Source organism: Drosophila novamexicana, unplaced genomic scaffold, assembly GCF_003285875.2.
Source record: "Drosophila novamexicana strain 15010-1031.04,08,12 unplaced genomic scaffold, DnovRS2.1 tig00000458-arrow-arrow-pilon, whole genome shotgun sequence".
Taxonomy (NCBI): Eukaryota; Metazoa; Arthropoda; class Insecta; order Diptera; family Drosophilidae; genus Drosophila; species Drosophila novamexicana.
This window is the reverse complement of record NW_020824805.1, coordinates 997,918-1,017,280: the sequence shown is the minus strand read 5'-3', so window position 1 is coordinate 1,017,280 and position 19,363 is coordinate 997,918. Positions and strand designations below refer to the sequence as shown.

The window sequence follows — 19,363 nt, the reverse complement described above, 5'->3', positions numbered from 1 at the left end:
CGGCAAGAAGTGCGGGATGTTGCGAGTTCAACCGCTCTGAGGCAACTATTTTAATGGCCTGAACCCATTAAAAATGGGTATAAGGGTATATTGTATTTGTGCAAAATCTAAATGTATGTAACAGGCAGAAGGAAGCATCTCCGACCCCGAAAAGTATATATATTCTTGATCAGCATCAATAGCCGAGTCGATCTAGTCATGTCCGTCTGTCTGTCCGTCCGTATGTATGAACGCAAGGATCTCAGAACCTATAAGAGCTAAAGACTTGAAATTTTAGATGTAGGTGCTCCTAGTGCCTGCGCTAGATCGAGTTTGTTTCCGATAATCGATAACTTACTCCGTTTTCAAGCAGTCGATAAATCGATATCGTCATCTTGTTTTTTGGGAAATTTCGGTAAATAATAAGAGCTAGAGTCACCAAACTTGACATATAGCTTCTAAAATAGAATATATATATGCATTAGATGTTGAAAGAAGAGGGTTCAGGGTATCCCCTAGTCGGTAGCTCCCGACTAAAACCACTTACTTTTTTTAGAGAGTTCAGTGTATCACCTAGTCGGGAGCTCCCGACTAGAGCTGTTTACTTGTTTTTTATACAGATTTAAAGAAGACCTACGCATATTAATGTTCCTGCGCACACGTATGCAGTTCTTCTATTTTGCGCTGACATGCGGGTTGAGAACTTTTTTTTAAAAACCTTTGCACTTCCTAACTGATCGTACTGAAATTTTCTTTATTATATTTTATTGTATTTATTTGTTTATTTGCTTTCAAAAATCAACCTTAAAAAGTGTGTTAAAATGGGTCATAAAATTATAGATTTCCGATTGGAATTTTAATCTATATGATTTTGCAAGATAGAGTGTGGTATCCACAAAATTAAATGTTTACCGTTTTTTACTGTATTTTTAACTCAATTTTTATCAATGGCACTTGCCAGAACCTTTAACCTTGAACAGTAATTCTTCAATGTTATTTAACGTTTGTTGTGCCCTGTATGAATTAAGAATAGTCTTAGCAAGTGCTTTAAAAATGTTAGGTCGACAGTTTATAACAATGTTATATACTTTTTATGGTATTATTAATAATAAAGATTTGTTTATGTATATTTTTAGCGGTACCCGAAATTCTTCACATTGATGTTTTTCAAATACACAGTTTTGAAAGCCTTCCCCTTAAATATGAAGTCATCGCCAAAGGTATACCTAAGCCGGAGGCAATGTGGTATCACGATGGGAAGCCTCTTACTTCTGACGAACATTTTGGTATAGCTGTTGATGGGGTTTGTATAAATAGGGATTGTGTACACATCCAATTTTAATAATTATATATTTAAGGATCGTTATAAATTGGAAGTAAAGTCATTAGACCTTAAGGATGCCGGTGAATACAAAGTAGTAATAAAAAATAAGTGCGGGGAAAAAAGCCACCAAGGAGTACTATCGCTGTCAAGTATATATTTATTATTAACAAAAAAAAAAATGTTATTTAATAAAAAATTAATTTAATTGTATACCTAGGTGCAGCAGAATACAGGAAACCCAAACAAATCTCAAGCAGCGGGCTACGAGATATCAAAATAAGGAAGGGAGAGAACGTTAATGAAAGTGTGATACTTACAGCGGATCCATTACCCGAAATAACTTTGTTTAAGGATGGAGAGAAGGTTCCTGAAGATGAAAAACATATATTAAAAATTGAATCAAAAGACTTGGAAAACGGACTTGCACAATATACGTGCACAATCAATATATTGGGAGGTAGGATTTGTACCCTTGTTATAAAATTTTGTTAAGAAATATGTTTATGAATATACAGACGGCAAACTGTTTCTAGGCAAATTAATCTTTCAATTTTAAAGCTGTCCTCATTTAACTTACGATTGGTCCTCCTTTTTTGTCCATAAATATATCGAAATCGGACCACTATATGCTGAAGGAATAATCGGTATATACCAACTTCTAGACTGACTTTTTTTCAACATATGGCCACCAAAGCTTGCCATTTACGAGCCTTACTTGCTCCCAATTTATGATAAAATTCTTCTTAATAGACAGTGCCTCGTAATGGATCCAACGATTATTTCTGTCTTGTTAAGCCTTCGAGTATGCACAATTTTTTCAAAATTAGGGGGTTACTTGATTTTCTAAGCTCACTCCTCTCATTGACGAGAAGAGCACGTTAAACGTTGGTGATGGATGCTGCATTGGAACGCAATATTTTGAAAGAATAAGTTTGGCTTTAAGGAGCACGAAATAAGCAAAGCTACTTGGCCGCTTGCAATAGCTTTTTGTTTCTTGAGTAAATCTATTGTCAAAGATGTATTCTGTCAACTACGCCAAGAAAATCGACGGCACAGATGGAAAATGAGTGCACCAGACCTCTTCAGCGTTAATTTGCCAAATCGCTTACAAAGAAGACTCTCGAGTGCCCTTAGACTAGCATGAAAAACCGTCAAATGCATCTATCAAATTAAGTTTCTGGAAAATTGCGAGCTTGTAGTCAGAAGTAGAGGCATCGTACGAAAGAGGAGAATGTGGAAGTCGTCCCCCACTTCATAAATATCCATAATAAAATATCCTAAGTAAATGGATAAAGACACTGCAGGCTATTACCCACGGGTGTGCGCTTTCGAACCCTTTCTAAGTCATCTTTAAACTCAACTAGTCGGATGGCTGTTTTCTCAAAAACTTTTTTCCATTTCATATTTCATCTCAGCAGCCTAGCATGCGATGAAAACCCATCGATAGTTGGTCAAATTACCAATGCTGCTAGTCCATCAGCTTTTTTACATTCTCTTAAGCTACGCGTTTCATCTCTCGTCAGATGCTGGTTAGCCAGCCAAGATTCTTTTGGTTCCTTTAAAATAAAAGCTGAATCAAACCAAAACGACGCAATTAACTCCTCAGCATCGCAGCCTCTCGAAACAATATCTTCCTTTTGTGGGTACAGGGCGATATTCACCGTTCTCCTTCCACTCTTGCATTTAAGCCACTCGCCTCGACACAAATGTTGTCAAGACCGAAGAATATAACCGATTCCAAAGGGACGTGATTTTAGAAACCAAAAACCGTCTGTTCGCTCAGCAATTTTATAGGAGTTTCGCGGGATGGTGTGCAGCGCATAATTTAAGTCTAGGGAGAGTCTTCTTAGATTTGGTCAACAACGAAATGCGACCGAATTGGTCTTCAAGATCCACTGACTTAACTAGAATTTTCTAAACGTTTTGGGGTTACCTAATAGTTTCTTACACTAGCTACGGAACACGAAAACAAGCCTCGACTATCGTTTTAAGGAAACAGCCTTTGACTTTAATTTGATTCTTGAGCAGAAATGTGTTGATACCTACGTAGGTACTTACGTTTCAAGGCTATTTCTCAATCACTTCATAATGAAATCATTGCATAATCGGGCTTATCTTTTGGTCATGATCTATTGACAGAAGCGATGGCGACATGCATCTTAACGATGCAGCAGAAAGTTGTGATGTCTCTGGTCTTAGGTCTTAGGTTAATTAAAAAAGCATTCTTTCTAGCTTCTAATTGCTATTCAACTTTATGTTATATTCTGCATACTCCTTGCGTATTCATTCATTTTAATATACCTATAGGCTCCTACTATTAATTATAGCTCGATCCGTGTAACCAACAGTTAAACAATTAATTAGCCGTAGAGCTGCGGCAGCAGCATTCGCAGAACGCTAACTTATATTTAATGCCGTTCTTCAGTGGCCGCTTAGCGCACATATGTATGTACGAGGTCAGTATAGAGCCAGCCTCATCTTCTGGAAAGGATCGGTAGTCAAGTCAGATTGCGTGGTGATCTGTGATCTGTCAACAATTTAGTTTGATACGAATGAGTACCAAGCACATGAGAATTAGCGCTAAGCTAATATTGCTTAATATTCCAATGTGCGCTAATACACTCAGATACGTCAACGGTTTCTCTCTATCCCTTTCCGCGAGATCAATTTGGTGGAATCATGATTTCACGACTAACTTTGTTTAAGATTTGGCTTTAGCCGAAATTGACAGGAATTGCGAAATTGAAGGGTAGTTACCGCCCGCTTTTTGGTTTTATTTTCTAAAGTCAGCAACCATTATTATACCCTAAACCGTCCGAATGAATGCGTCTATCTCTGTACCTATAAGAGTTGGGACATAGGTCATCTTAGTTTCCCTAAACCGACAACTTGCCCCAATTTCAGAAAACCGATAAAAATATATATAATCTTTGAGTAAGGCTGCATCGTCACGTAGGTAGTCGGGGGCTCTGGGGCGTCTCCTGTGTCGTGGTTGGAGGAGGTCCTTAAAGGATCTTCTCTTGAGCCTCCTGACTGCAGACCTCCCAGCGAGGTCTCTTGCTACCCGGTTACATTGTCGCTGCAATCGTTCGGTGCATCGGTTCTACGGTTTTAAGAGCTCGAGTCCCCAAATTTTACATGTAGCTTCTTAAGTTCTATATACAGAGCAGGTATTTTTATTTGTATAGCCATCGTCACTTCTACCTCTATCCTATATCCAGAAGTAAAATAAATAACTAAATTAATAGCTACCCACCAATTTAAGTAACAACGCTCAAAATCAGGATTTCGATATCTATTTTTATTGATAATTGGAAACAAACTTGTGTACTGTGGGGGCAATAGGAGGACGGTGCCAATTAGTGCGGTCGGTACGGTCTCGATTCCTATTCCGATTGAGTTGTGTGGCCAAATCTTTTTTAAAGAAATCTTTCCCCATCCCGACTGAAAGAAGCTTCACGATTCCTCTCCCATAACATCAAAAACTCGTAAGCCACAATTCTTCAAGGGTATATAGTTTTCGGCGGGCCGAAGATGTCCGTTTTTATTGTTTTTATACTTTGAACCCATTTAAAATTAGTAATGTTTCGTGCAAATGTATGTAACGCCACAAAGTATATATATTCTTGATCAGCATCAACAGCTGAGTCGATAGTCTGGTACCCTAGACACGTAAGATTAAATTAAGAATAGAACGTACAAAAGATTGTTGTAATCAACACATAATGAAAGCTTAAACAGGCCAAGCGTTATGATTAGGAATGACATTAAGATCATTAACTTCATTACCGCTATTGTTGATATGTCCGAGCGGTTAGCTATCAACTTTTTAAGAAATTATTCTGGGGAATTTCTATAAAAAGTCACTAAGACTCAAAAGGATATTACCAACAGAACTAAGATATTAATGTCGGCTTTGAATAGCTTACAGAAAGCAACATTCTAACATGCAAATCAGAACCCCATAATTCACATGGATACAATTTTGATTTCTGAATAAAACCTTTTATGTGCAGTAATTCAAGCCCTATATAGATTGACTGGGAACTCGAGAGGCTTAATTTGTGAAGAAGCAAGGAGTGATTAACCTTATCGCACATGGTAAAGTTTTAAGACAAGTTTACAAAGTGCTACAACTCAATACCGTAAAGCACCTAAGCACCATTAGAGCCCTATAAGTACGTTCCTAGTTACAATATGGAGCTGTACCAAAAATTGCATAGCGTTTAGATTTGACAAATTAACAAAGTTTTAAAATACCTAGAATTATGTGAAACTAAAGATGGTTAAAATGTCAATGTTTTCTAGAAAAGTTTGCTTTGGCAACTGCATGTCGGGAGATATAAGTGTTTCCAGATTTCTTCAATTTTTATACCCTGAACCCATTAAAAATGGGTATAGGGGTATATTGTATTTGTGCAAAATCCAAATGTATATAACAGGCAGAAAGAAGCATCTCCGACCCCATAAAGTATATATATTTTTGATCAGCACCAATAGCCGAGTCGATCTAGCCATGTCCGTCTGTCTGTCTGTCCGTATGTATGAACGCAAGGATCTCAGAACCTATAAGAGCTAGAGAGTTGATATAGGTGCTCCTAGTGCCTGCGCAGATCGAGTTTGTTTCCGATAATCGATAACTTACTCAGTTTCCAAGCAATCGATAAAAATCGATATCGATATCCTGTTTTTGGGCAATTTTTGTAAATAATAAGAGCTAGAGCCACCAAACATGACATATAGCTTCTAAAATAGAATATATATATTCATTTGATGAAGAGGGTTCAGGGTATCTCCCAGTCGGGAGCTCCCGACTAGAACCTCTTACTTGTTTTAACCACGTTAGTGGATAATAAAATAAAACAAATAAATTATAATAATAAATAATAGCTGTAGCCGTTCGACTTCCAAAATCGTTGAGCTTATCTAAATCAGCAAACAACAGATTCAATATGCTGGTTTGAGTACACGTATTGGTCGTCTAATGAAATGGGCCCCTATTAAACTGTAGCACTTTTATTAATCTTCTAATGAAATAATAGTGAAATAATACTTCGGCTGAATATAACCTTACGAACTCAATAGAATCATGCGACAATAGGCATTGCAGAGAGTAGAGGAACATTCGAATATGTAAAAAAAGGTAAATATTACCGAAAGATGCTTTAGCAAATAGAAACACATTCTCAGCAAGCTCAATGGTGAATAATGACGTCCAGAAGTTTCATGGTTGTGTCACGGCAATGTTAGATATATTTTACTCGAATGCCGAGAAAATTTTGATTGCATCTATTGCGCTTTCGCATTCAAAATAATTAGTCATTTAGATAAGGTAAGCAATAGTGTCTTGAAAACTTTAAAATCTAAAAACTATAAATTCTTAGTAACTTTTTCATTTTCGAAAGCTCGCCTTATTTCCTTTATGAAAAATGATATTGATTTGATAAATCTTTTATTTATTACCATCCTATTGTTTTATTATGATCATATTGTGCAGAGTTAATATTTTTAATAATATTATTAAAAGGAGAAAACAACCGGAGAGAGCTGTGAGCTGTGCCAGCTCAATATAGGCATCCAAAGGGATCTGAGAATATGAGAAAAATACCGGCGAGGAATAGAGTAAGCCTAAAGTAGGCAACCCATCCCCACGGACATTAGTACAGCACGTGTTCCAGATTTTCGTCCAGAGTTGGGCAGTTCGTGTCTGAATCGATGTCTTCCTGTACAGTTCGGTCACACTTTTCGTCTTCTAGTTCATTGCTACAGGCTTCCATCAAGTTGTCTTTGATACTGCTCTCTCCGATCTTCGGTTGATGTCGAGTGAAGTAGCATCGTCCATCGCTATTCTGCGTATATTTTCCCTATTTTCTTCGCAAGTATATCTACTGGCGGCATTACCTCCAGTAAACTGGCTGCCTCGTTTGAACCCAGAGATAACGCATAGTGCGCTGAGTTTGTAAGGGATCGTCAGCTTCCTTCGGAGGCCTTTCTGGCTTGCTACCGCTACTGACCACATCGGTCCACATCCAGCATTAGCCGCTGCTTCTACTTCTTTGATTTCTTTGCCCACCACTACTAGAGCCAGATTATCTGTGAATCCTATGATAGTGCAACCCTGAGGCAATTGCACCTCGTCGCCCTTGCGGGACCCCGACTGAGCCCCTTTAACTCTACCAGCGTCTTTCAGTGCCTCGACTAGTGGCGAGTGCAGTAGGGCAGGTGACACGAATTGTTCCTTGACTGCTAATCTTTTTTGTTACGACCTTGTAACATGGAAGCAGTTGGATTTGCTCTGTTTTATACTTTGCTTGAGGACTCGTTAGGCTGCCCAGAGGTCTCCCAACCATAATCTGGGCGGCATCGGGCTTGTTGAGAGCGCCTTCTTGCACATAAATAAGTCTTCCTTACATATCTGATCCCCGCGATCCACCAGTAGCATGGTGCTCCTCTTCTGCTTGGCGTTCTCCTAGGCATGGATAAGTCGCACGCATCCGAGGTGCTTTTCATTAGTTGCTGCGCCATGTCCTCTGCTGAGTCCGTTGTCCATGTCCACTGAGCATGGTGTATAGAGCCCTTGAATGTTTCCTCGTCTAGTCAGCTGTCCTTCCATTTAGGGCCTCTTGTTTTAGGCTGCTGTTGCTTCCGTCCTCTCCGGTGGATCGCGAAGTGTACCGCTTGATGGTCGCTGAATGCGAATTCCGTCGTGAGCTGATCTTACTTACTGGGGCGGTGATTTAACCATATGGCCGTTTTGCTCCATACCCAGGCACCTAAAACATCTGGTGATGTTTATCCGCTCGCGGAGCCTTGAGCTGGCCCACCCTACTTTCAGTGTGCCTACTGATAGGTTTTTTTTCTCAATTCCCGGCTTTCGCGGGCTAATATTTTCTGGGGATACGTCCAGTAGTTGCATCTGACTATTCAGCGCCTCGAAAATATCCTCTCTAGTCGTAATCTCATCCATGTCTTTGCCATCAATTGTTACTCGATGGGACATCGTCCGGGACTCTGCCTGACGTGCCGTGGTCTGCTTCCGCTTTACATCCACCGTCGTACTGAACAGGGGCGAGGTTTGTGAAGACTGATGCATCCTAATAACCACCACGAGTCACCCATGAGCTGGTGGGTGGACCGTTGCTTGCCATCTTCAAGCATTTCTACCAGCTGTGAGATCCCGTGCCTGAATTTTCGGAGTGCTGAGCTACTCTGAGGAATCGTCATTTGGTCCCGATTAGAAGTCGTCTCTGCGGGGACTGCTATCGGTACACCTACTGGTCAAGTCATTTTGCTCTTTGCAGAGCATGAAAGCTCTCCTTCGTTTGTGGGGTTTGGGTATTACTCATGTTATTTGGTTCCAACTCCTAAGCCGTTGTCTTTGATCGTTGTACAGTCGCGTTATGATATCATTGTTGTCTTTGCAAGCAGTGAAGCAATGCGAGGGTTGACACCCGCTTTCATGGGGTCGAGTTTTCAAAGCCAAATCCGCGTTAATCAGGAATATTACATCTGAGCATATACTGCCTACTAAATGGTGACGAGGAGCGTGCTTGGAGATTTGCACTGTTTTAACGGGACGGTGGCGGTAACAGAGTTAGCCTCTTGTCATCCGTTAGCCCAGGGATCGTATAATCAGATAGGGCTGCCCAGTGTTAACAACCTAAGACTTACTAGTCTCAGTCTCAGTTGCCTTCTCGTGTTAGCTAACTATCTAGGGGATATATCGCACCTGTCGGCGAGCATACACTCACTTTTATGTGTGTGCGTGTGTGTGCATACTGCGAAACCTAAAAACTTTTCAAATTTGCATCCAACAGGAAGGGATCCAGCAAGCTCACAAGCCGTATAGAAAATTGTGTATTTGTGCGTGCTTGGCCGGCCCGAATTTCAATATTTGGTTTTTTTCAGAATACTTCGAAAAGCGAAGACGATGAATTAGCCTTGCAGACGTACAACTTAGATTTTTTTATTTTAAGCAAAAATCTATAATATTAAATATAAATATTTCTTTTAGGTAATTTACATTTTTGTTAAATAATTTAAATCAAATTCTACTCATCATTTCTGACTGGACGAACAAATACATAAGAGTATTCAAATGTGTGTGAATTTTGCTACCGCAGGCACAAAAGGGTCTACCAAAAGATCGAAGGCAGCGCCAGCCAATTGAAGAGACAATCTCTTGCTAGAGACAAACGCCGTAACCTACTTGCGCGAACATCCACACAACACAAGCATATGTATGTTTATACATCTCGAGATTTTTGAAAAGCTATGCAGGGAGAATGAGATGCACACTAGCGCAAAGCAATGAGTGAAAGCGAGGCACACTCCGCACATGCATACATACATATGTTTTTGGCCTATAAGCAATTTACGAAAAATCATCTGCCCCAGCGCGGTTGTACGCTGAGCGAGATGCGGCTTCATACTGAGCGATCACAAGGTTAGCGTTCGGCTGCCACTCTCAGCATTCTTACTCTCTCTGGGCACATCGAAATGGACGCAAGCACTAATAGGGTTCACTCACATCAAATTATTATGCTTCGACGTATCTATGTATTGTATGGTTAGTGCTCGTATGTACTCGGTTATTACATTCAATTTTAAGATGTTTCGGGGGCGACGATGGCGCATTTCCAAAATTGTGTAGACAAGGGAAGAATGCGAAAAGATGCTGCATAGGGTGCTTGTATTTCTACAGTTTGTTCTTTATAATAGAAACATCGAATGTTTTTTTATCTCTCCAAGTCTCCAAGTCTACCACTCCCTCCTAGATCCTTATAAATTCAGTTAAAATATTATATTATTATCTATGAAACAAATTTAATTTAATGTCATTCTGATTAACATTTTACAATTTTTTTAATTAAAATAGCTGACATTAAGGATTCAGGCCGTTATGAGCTCAAAGTAAAAAACAAATATGGAGAACTGACAACAAATGGCTATATAGACGTATTAGCGAAACCTGAAATTTCTGGTTTGAAGAACCATAAATGCTTGCCAGGTCAGTCTGTCTGCTTTGAAGCATTAGTGCTTGCCAACCCGAAACCAAAAGTTTCGTGGACTCGGGGAAATGAAAACCTTTGCAACAAAGAGAGCTGTGAGGTCATCGCCGATGTTGATGCAGATAAGTACCGAATTGTTTTCCCGTCAGTTACACCAAAAGAAGACGGCAAATATTCAATTGCAGCAGTAAATTCAGAAGGAAGAGCTGACAGCGAATTTTATTTGCAAGTGCTTGGTAATTTTTAAATAAATTTAAGCTCTAAAACATAAGATGTTACTCATTTTTAATTCATTTCAGTTGAAAAGCCATCTTTTATAGTTCCACCAGAAAACCAAATAATTCACGACTTACAGCCTGTTTCAACAAGAGTAGTAGTGCATGGAGTTCCTACACCATATATTGAATGGTTTAAAGATGACAAGCCTATTGACTTTGAAACTGTTGAAAAGCTTTCCCAGGAAAAGGCCTACAGCGCTAAATCTACAAACACAACACCCGATCAAGTTGAGGGTATATTTGGAATATCGAAATTTAAGGAAAATAATGCTGGAACGGTATGACGAATTTCCTAATAAAAACATTACCAAAAGTGTATCTTTTATTACAGTACACATGTGTTGCTAAAAATGAAGTGGGCGAAACCAAAATATCATTTGAATTGGGCTTGCAAGCCCTTCCACCAAACTTTACGAAAAAACTTAACAGTGCATTAGACGTTCTACAGGATGAGCCTCTTGTTCTAGAATGTTCACTGGATGGCAGTCCTTTACCAACAGTTCAATGGCTTAAGGATGGTGATGAAATCAAGGCTAGCCCAAGGTATTTACATTCCATGCAAAAAATATATTTCATGGCTTCTAAAGACTCAGTTTATCTATTTTAAAAATTTTACGAAAGAATTTATGCATACATGTGCATACAAATGTCTCAATTGTATCGTATGCTATTCTCAGTGTTTGTGCTGCTATTATAATTCAGTTTTTCCTGATTGAAACTTAATTCTTGATATGGCTTGATTAGATGGGTCAGACATCGAGACTTAATAATAATGTGCAGGTGCTGAAAAAAGTATTCCTATCATTCTGCATTCGATTTTACTAGGCTCGTCTAGGATTTATTCTAAACTGGTCTAGTACCTAGAAGTATAGAGTCTATTAAGCCAATATTACTCTAGAAAAGTACGTTGCTAATCTTGTCACTGGGACGCAACGAGCCTTTGGCAGTGCATACCTTACGGCGTAAACCCCATCCCCCTTGGTATCCGGGAACAAATATTAGGCTTAGGATCTGGAAATGGCGACTAAAACTTTGCCGCTATCGAAGTATATTTGTCGAGAGAAGTATCAAGCAGGTGGCCTGGAATTTTTCAGTCGTCAGATACGAAGGGGCTAAAGCATACATATCGTTTAAATAGCCCTTGTTAATGCATCCGGATCGAGCTGGGTATTTTTTTTTTTTTTTTTTTTTGTCGAATGGCCCAGCGAAATATACATTTGTTTGAAAACTTAAAAGAATGTGCTTCGTTCTTCGGGCAACTCACGCATGAGTTGGGTTTGAAACTTCTTGCCATAACCGACACACACAGTCAATTTGCAATTTGCCCATAGATAGAATTGACCCATCTGAGAGTTGAAAAGCGCTCGAACAATTCTTTAGCGGAGTAAACTTGGCATGGACGTATGGAGTGGACTGTGTTTTGGATCAAAACCTATCGCAATATTCCTCTCTTTTAGTAAAAAGATTATGTTTAAACAAGTCTCATTTCTCAGAAAATAAAGTGCAATCGATCTAGATTTCTGAAGTTAATGCTTTCAACGATCTTTAAGGGTAATGTAACTACACATCTGCCGTGTCAGCCCTTTTAGTAGTCCGAGTAAAGTTTTTTCCCAAACGAAGTCTTACTCCTTTTGACAGTTAAGCTGGTAATTATTTCACCTGCCCGAACTTGATAAATCCAGCCGTGGTTCTGGACTGACAAAAAGACGTGGAAAAGGAAGAAATATCTACTGGACCTGTAAATATCCAGCCGAAAAAGTTATAAGCAGCGCATATTGAATTTTGAGGTTTGGTAGGTCTCTGTTGAACCGGACATGACGCCACATTACCTAGCAGATTGAAATCTCAGTTTTCTTGAAGCGCTGTAGATTAGAGGGTGGAATGGACTGTAAGTTGCTACAATGATGCAGAAGTATGTCATGGCGACCATTGCCGTGAAGAGGACATTTCAAATAATCCTCATACAAATTTGTAATCTCCTCTGAAAAGAGGAGCTGAAGGCTGATCGCCGGAGCTGTTTCTAAAATGGCCGCACATTAACGAAATAACAGTGATTACATTGCTTCCACATTCGACTATGATATGTTGAGAGCTGAAAAGCTCTTACAATCTTGCTCGATCTTATTTTAAAGCAGACTTAAAGGATGTAGAGCGACCCTGCAAATAATGAAGAAGCGTTGATTCTTACATTGAACTGACAAAGTCTGTCAGTCAGAAAATGTTCAGACCTGCTGGGGTGCATGCATGATTTCAATTGGGTTTTTTGTTTGTAACTGAGTGTATTGTTTTATTGTACTCCATTGTTGAGAGAAGAATAAGATCTATTCTTGTATCTGCCTATCGATTTTGATGTACCGTGCAATTTCTTTGAGAATGTTATGAAATCTTTGGACTTGTTTATTTGAAGTGCTGTGCAAACGGGGTGCGTTAGAAATTTGGATTCCAAAATTGTTTGTCATGGATCTTATGGTTTTAGAGTTCAGTGTCCTTTCGTTGGCACAATAGACATTCTTTATGTTCGGGTGTTTTTATTGATTATAGTAATGGTGCTTATTTGCCTATGCTTGCACATGAAGTAATTGACCGAACTCAGAAAATTTATCGATGCACGTCAGAAAATTCTTCCTGTCCGTGAAAAAAACATTTATAGGATAGGAGTGTTTCCTAATACTTGTTCTGTTGGGTGTCGGTTGTGTTTTGACATAGAACGAATCCTATGAATCCTGATGCTAAATGCTTCATATTTGGAAATAAATAATTCCGGAGAACTTGTTTCATATTTTCCTGTGCTGGTTTATGAGCTGTATTATGTTCTGCTGTCATGATTTCTCTTACTTCAGTTTTGGTGGTGGTATCTAGGATGAGATATTTGGCATGCCTAAATGTGGTTGAGGGAAGTAGTTCAACTAATTCAACAAATTCAACAAATTAGTTACTTTGTGTTGAATTTAAAGCATTTACGTGTTGTCGCGATAGAGCGTCAGCCACGGGATTTTCTTTTCGTGGCTTATAAAAAAAATGTTTGTTATGTTCGTGTAATGAAGGGGAGCAGGCAATCTCCCCAAAAAAAATTGCATGAGTCTGCAGCGGACAAATATAATTTGCATAATGTACCGCAAGCATATGGCGGCTTTGCTTTCTTCTGCGTGTTGGCAGAAAGCGAAGGCAGTAGACAGATCCCGCGGTTGCGCGGGAAACGCTGTTTGCCTAAGAAACCTTTTAAGGCCAGATACAAAGGTATGTAATGCGGCATCTTTGAACTCTGCATTTCGGACCGCCGTGGCTGTATCATGACTGATTATGGTTTAACTTATTAATAACGTGAGCTTTTCCTGATGATCTTTGTGCACCATGAACGGCGGTCTGTATTAACTGGACTATCTGATTGTTATTCATGTGTACGGTTGGCTGTTTCTGGCTTATCGCAAATTTTGTTTTCGCCGGCACTAGCACTGTTTGTAATAATGTTATTTCTCCAAATAGGTATTTTTTAGCTAGAGCTACGTAATCATTGTGTATTTTCTTATTAATAAAATAAACAAGTAAGAGCTTCTAGTCGGGAGCTCCCGACAAGGGAATACCCTGAACCCTCTTATTCCAACACCAGATGCAGTTCGCGCAACGCGCTCTTTTGAAATAATAAAGATAAATTAAAAAAAAAAGTTCCCTTGGCAGAGTTCGAACTCGCAACTGACCGTATTACTTGCTGACGACTCTACTCAACAGACAAACCAGCAAAAAAAAAAAAAAACAAGTAAGACGTCCAGTCGGGAGCTCTCGACTAGGGAGTACCCTGAACCCTCGTATTCCATTGATGTTTTCGCTAGCTGCCCATCCAATTGCACAGTTACATGTAACTTTGGTTTTTTCTTAACCGATCTTAATAATATTTTCTACAGTATATCTTATTGTACCATAGAATATTTGTGTATTCTCAAAAAGTCAATTGTATTCAAATTGTGGCTTAAATTTGTTGGCCATATAAGTTGGGTTATTAACTTGATTTATAGCTCTGCGGTGTTAGCGGGGTATAAAATGATACCTAATATATATATAATATTGTAGAAGCAACATATCAAGTTTGGTGAATTTAGCTCCTAATACTTACCAAAATTGCTCACAAAACAGGATGTCGATATCGATTTTTATCGATTGCTTGAAAACGGAGTAAGTTATCGATTATCGGAAACAAACTCGATCCCGCTACCACCCCAGAGCTATAAATCAAGTTAATAACCCAACTTATATTGACAACCAATTTAATCCACAATTTAAATGCAATTGACTTTTTGAGACTACACAAAAATTCTATGGTACAATAAGATATACTGTAGAAAATTTCATTAAGATCGGTTAAGAAAAAACCAAAGTTATATGTAACTGCGCAACTATTGGATTGGCAGCTAGCGAAAACATCAATGCAACAACTGCATTTGATGTTGGAATAAGATGGTTCAGGGTTATCCCCTAGTCGGGAGCCCCCGACTAGAACCTCTTACTTGTTTACTTTATGAAATGACTGTTATTAAGATTTTTAGCAACGTATTTAATATTTCTCATTTCTTCTTGCTTTCTTCACAGATTAAAATTATCCTCAACACCAGAAGGAATGGTAAAATTGGAAATCGAAAAGTGTCAACCAAACGACTCTGGTGCCTACAAATTAGTAATTTCTAATCCACATGGACAAAAAGTAGCATTGTGCGCTGTTGCTGTTAAACGTAAATATTTATTTTCATTAATTTTATTAATTAATTATTTGGACTCGATTTGACCTTGGGACGAGATCTGACGTATCGTTGGTTTTTATACCTTGAACCCATTAAAAATGGGTATAAGGATATATTGTATTTGTGTAAAATCCAAATGTATGTAACAGGCAGAAGGAAGCATCTGCGACCCCATCAAATATACATATTCTTGATCAGCATCAATTGCCGAGTTGATCTAGCCATGTCCGTTTGTCTGTCCGTCCGTCCGTCCGTATGTATGAACGCAAGGATCTCAGAACCTATAAGAGCTAGAGACTTGAAATTTTAGATGTTGATGCTCCTAGTGCCTGCGCAGATCAAGTTTGTTTCCGATAATCGATAACATACTCCGTTTCCAAGCAATCGATAAAAATCGATATCGATTGTTTTTTGGGCAATTTTGGTAAATAATAAGGGCTAGAGTCACCAAAAGAGAAATGTTGCTTCTAAAATAGTATATATTTGTCAAGTATCTTTCATTTTATACCTATCGCCACCTCCCCGCTACCACCCCAGAGCTAAAAATCAAGTTAATAACCCAACTTGTATTGACAACCAATTTAAACCACAATTTAAATGCAATTGACTTTTTCAGTATACACAAGTATTCTATGGTACAATAAGATATACTGTAGAAAATTTCATAAAGATCGGTTAAGAAAAAACCAAAGTTATATGCAACTGCGCAATTGAATGGGGCAGCAGCTTTAAGAAATTCTGTATACATGTACACACACACACATTCATGCGCATCTGGTTCGCATTTTAACAGCATGGTTATTGCGACTCTTTTCTGTATTTAAGTTCCTTTTTATCATAAGTGCTTAATTATTGGTGTGGCTGCTGAGTAGAGGCATAGCAAGTGGTGCGGTCTGTCGCAAGTTCGAAAATATTTTTTTCCTTTTGTGGCTGTTGAGTAGAGTCGACAGCAAGTAATGCGGTCATTTGCGAGCTCAAACCCTACCAAGGAAATTTTTTTTAAATTTATTTGGTGTTGAAATAAGAGGGTTCAGGGTACTCCCTAGTCGGGAGCTCCCGACTAGAACCTCTTACTTGTTTATTATGCTTCATTGCATTTTAAAAGGGATCAAGTCTTCTCATTGTATATTAGTAAAGCTAGAATAAAGTAATAGCACGTAACTCACAATGCGCAGCCAAACAAAGTTTATTAGCGACAGGCCCATCTTCATTGGCTAAAAGTATTTACTCTATATGATGATTAATTTATAAGATTTAATATACTTAATGCGATCTTACCTAAAAACAAGAAAGAAGGGCTAACATCAGCACGCCGAAGATTTAATACCCTTGCAGACCCTTTTCATAATGCTCATAGTGCTTTGCCCGTATCTAAGAAGCACAGGGAAAATAGTTAATGCCGAGTATAGTCAAGATATCTTATAAAACAAAATTGTTTTAATTACAACAACTTAATTTTAGACCGATCGTTCCTGTGGCAGCTATATGATATACTTTTCCGATCCAGCTGGTTCCGACATATGTACTGCGTGCAAGAGAGAGAGGACGGACAGACGGATATGGGTATATCGATTCTGCTGTTGATATTGACCAAGAATATACACACATATACACATTTCACGACAAAATTATAATACCCTCTGCAAGGGTATAAAAATCAATACAAATATGCTGTGCGGCTCCAGTGTCATCCAAGTAAGGCGCCAGCCATCTTATATCACTTCGATTACAGACTGACTTCCCAATGTATGAGGCTCAAATCTCGTCAGGGAACGATTCGCATTGTGCCCGTCACACTCAGCGTTCGCACATTCCATGGCGGTGAGGCCGAATCTCTCAAGCTCAGTCCTTTTTCCACAACACAAGCTAGTGAACCTTAGAACCCAAGCCGTCGTAGCTAGAGAATCTCTGAAATTAAATGAAAAAGTTATTTGATGTATCCAGGGCAAGGATCGCAGGATGAATATCCTGGTTCGGGCTGCGGCCAGCTGCTTTCCTGCTGCCACAATATTGTCGGACCGTCTAATCATCGTTACTGTTGGCTGAGATATACGTGGCGATGCGGTCTTGTTGCGTCGTCTGCTTCATATTCAGCAGCAGGTACCCACATTATCGGGGTTCCATAATAAAGCCTTTTGATTTTGGATTTTCACTGTGGTGTCTTCGAACATCTTCTGTGCTCGTACATCGTCGCTGGCGTAAGCCTTACACTGAAGTTCTCCAAATCAAAATGTACCATCTTTAGGATTGAATCCACCCGTGCTACTGCTAGGAGGAATGACTTTGATGACGTTTCTGTCGATTGACCTTTTACCGGTCCAAAGACCACCCATCCAAGTTCGGTGGCTGCGGCATACGGCCCCTGTGTTGCATCATGTTTGTATTGGCATTCGAGATGCACGTAGTTTAGTCCGCGATACAGTTTCATTGGCAATCGTGCATCGTTGCCCAACACTTGGACCTCGCGTCGTTGCAGACTGTGCATTGGTAAACTTAGGTTCGACACGGCACACACATTTCGAAACACACGACGCTTGCGTTTGTCCGCTCCACTAATTGCCATGCTTACCACAGTGGTCGGCTCAGTGGTTGCTCTTCCACTAAACAAATGTGTATTTAGATCTAAATAGCGCAATAGCTCGTCGACGATTATAGTAACAGACGAGCTTTCGTCGAGGAGCGCATGCGTATCGATTCGCTTATTGGCCCCGTGCAATGTCACTGGCAATATGCGGAATAGTTGGCATTCTCCTTCCGGATCGACACAAATTATCTTCCTTTGTTGCGTCACTTGGTCATCCACTTGCTGCGGTGCCCTTATGTGCGCATTCGTCCATTATACATTACTCCATCATCTGCTGGCTACGGTGCATTGTGACCGTACGCAGTATTATGTAAAGGGCGATGGTGCCTCTTCCGGCATCCATGAACTTGCCATTCGTTGGCCCTTTTGCAGACCCTTACTATGTGGCCATCTCGTAGGCACGAGAACCAAAGCCGGTCCCTTTGTACAAACCTCCACTTATTTTGTGGAGGATCTATGTTAAGCTCGTTGCAGTCTACGCTTCTGCTGCTTTATATCTTCGTACACACAATCGTACATACCTCATTGGTAGTCCGGTAAACACGCTCTAAAATGTACGAAAGTCGGGAAAGACCTAATTGTACCTGCATGCCCGGCCAATTCATCCCCTCTTTTTTGGTGGTAGTTTTGCGACTAAAGCATTTATCAATGTAAAAATCGCAAAATGCTGTTTTCCGTTAGCTCATTGTGGAAAGGTTACAAGGTTACTAACGCATGTAGCAAATGGCACGATTTAAGCAATGATATGCTCTTGTATTGCCTGCATCACTCGAATACTAAGTAGTTGGCTACATATTATGTTCTGAGCGGCCGTATCTGAAACATAATTGTCCCATCACATTGTTTACATTTCTTGGATGTATAGTACAGTTTCATGCAAAAGTTGTTTCCGTAAATGCACAGAAGAATATAATACAATTTTCAACTCTAGTCCCAAATTTTCACCCAATGACGTCGGCAATGCCTCACTCAAAGATGGCGTTTCGCTCAAAATATCAGTTTCAGGTGCTCTAGCACAGCCACTCTTTTTATCAAATCCATGACTTGCGAACTTGAGAGGTTTGTGCTTGGGTTTCCTTTTCCTGTCCTATGCTGGCCTATATCCATGGTGCTGGGGCCTTGTGGCGCGCCTACAGAGGGGACTTGCAGCTGTGATATAGTCTTCACCATTCTGCTTTTCTGCTTCGACTGCACCTCACTCGCCGTGGTAGTTATCCTCTACCCATCATTCAAGCGTGGGCTTTCCTGTGTGACCGTCGTGTCAGCCCATTCAGCTCGGAAATGACTTCTAATATATTTTACGCTGGCTGCGTACCAATCATAACTGTATAACTAAGGTTGAGGCCCTGCCTGTGCTGTGTCTATGTACACGCACTGTAACTCCAATTGTTACACCAAGTCTTAGCTCCAGTGCATGTCGCCCAAGAAGTCTCTTACAATAAGAACTGAGAATAACA

The 19,363-nt window shown here is 39.6% G+C and overlaps 1 protein-coding gene across 5 annotated transcripts in view; it reads left to right on the top strand.

Moving 5' to 3' along the window:
- LOC115760482 (obscurin) overlaps nt 1–19,363 on the top strand; it is a 236,881-nt gene that overhangs the window by 183,997 nt on the left and 33,521 nt on the right. For all 5 annotated transcript variants that reach the window (XM_030701819.1, XM_030701818.1, XM_030701821.1 and 2 more), the window contains 7 exons: nt 1,116–1,282; nt 1,338–1,452; nt 1,521–1,760; nt 10,182–10,550; nt 10,614–10,870; nt 10,924–11,135; nt 15,174–15,313. In XM_030701819.1, coding sequence (XP_030557679.1) covers nt 1,116–1,282; nt 1,338–1,452; nt 1,521–1,760; nt 10,182–10,550; nt 10,614–10,870; nt 10,924–11,135; nt 15,174–15,313 — 1,500 coding nt within the window. The remainder of the gene's footprint in view (nt 1–1,115; nt 1,283–1,337; nt 1,453–1,520; nt 1,761–10,181; nt 10,551–10,613; nt 10,871–10,923; nt 11,136–15,173; nt 15,314–19,363) is intronic.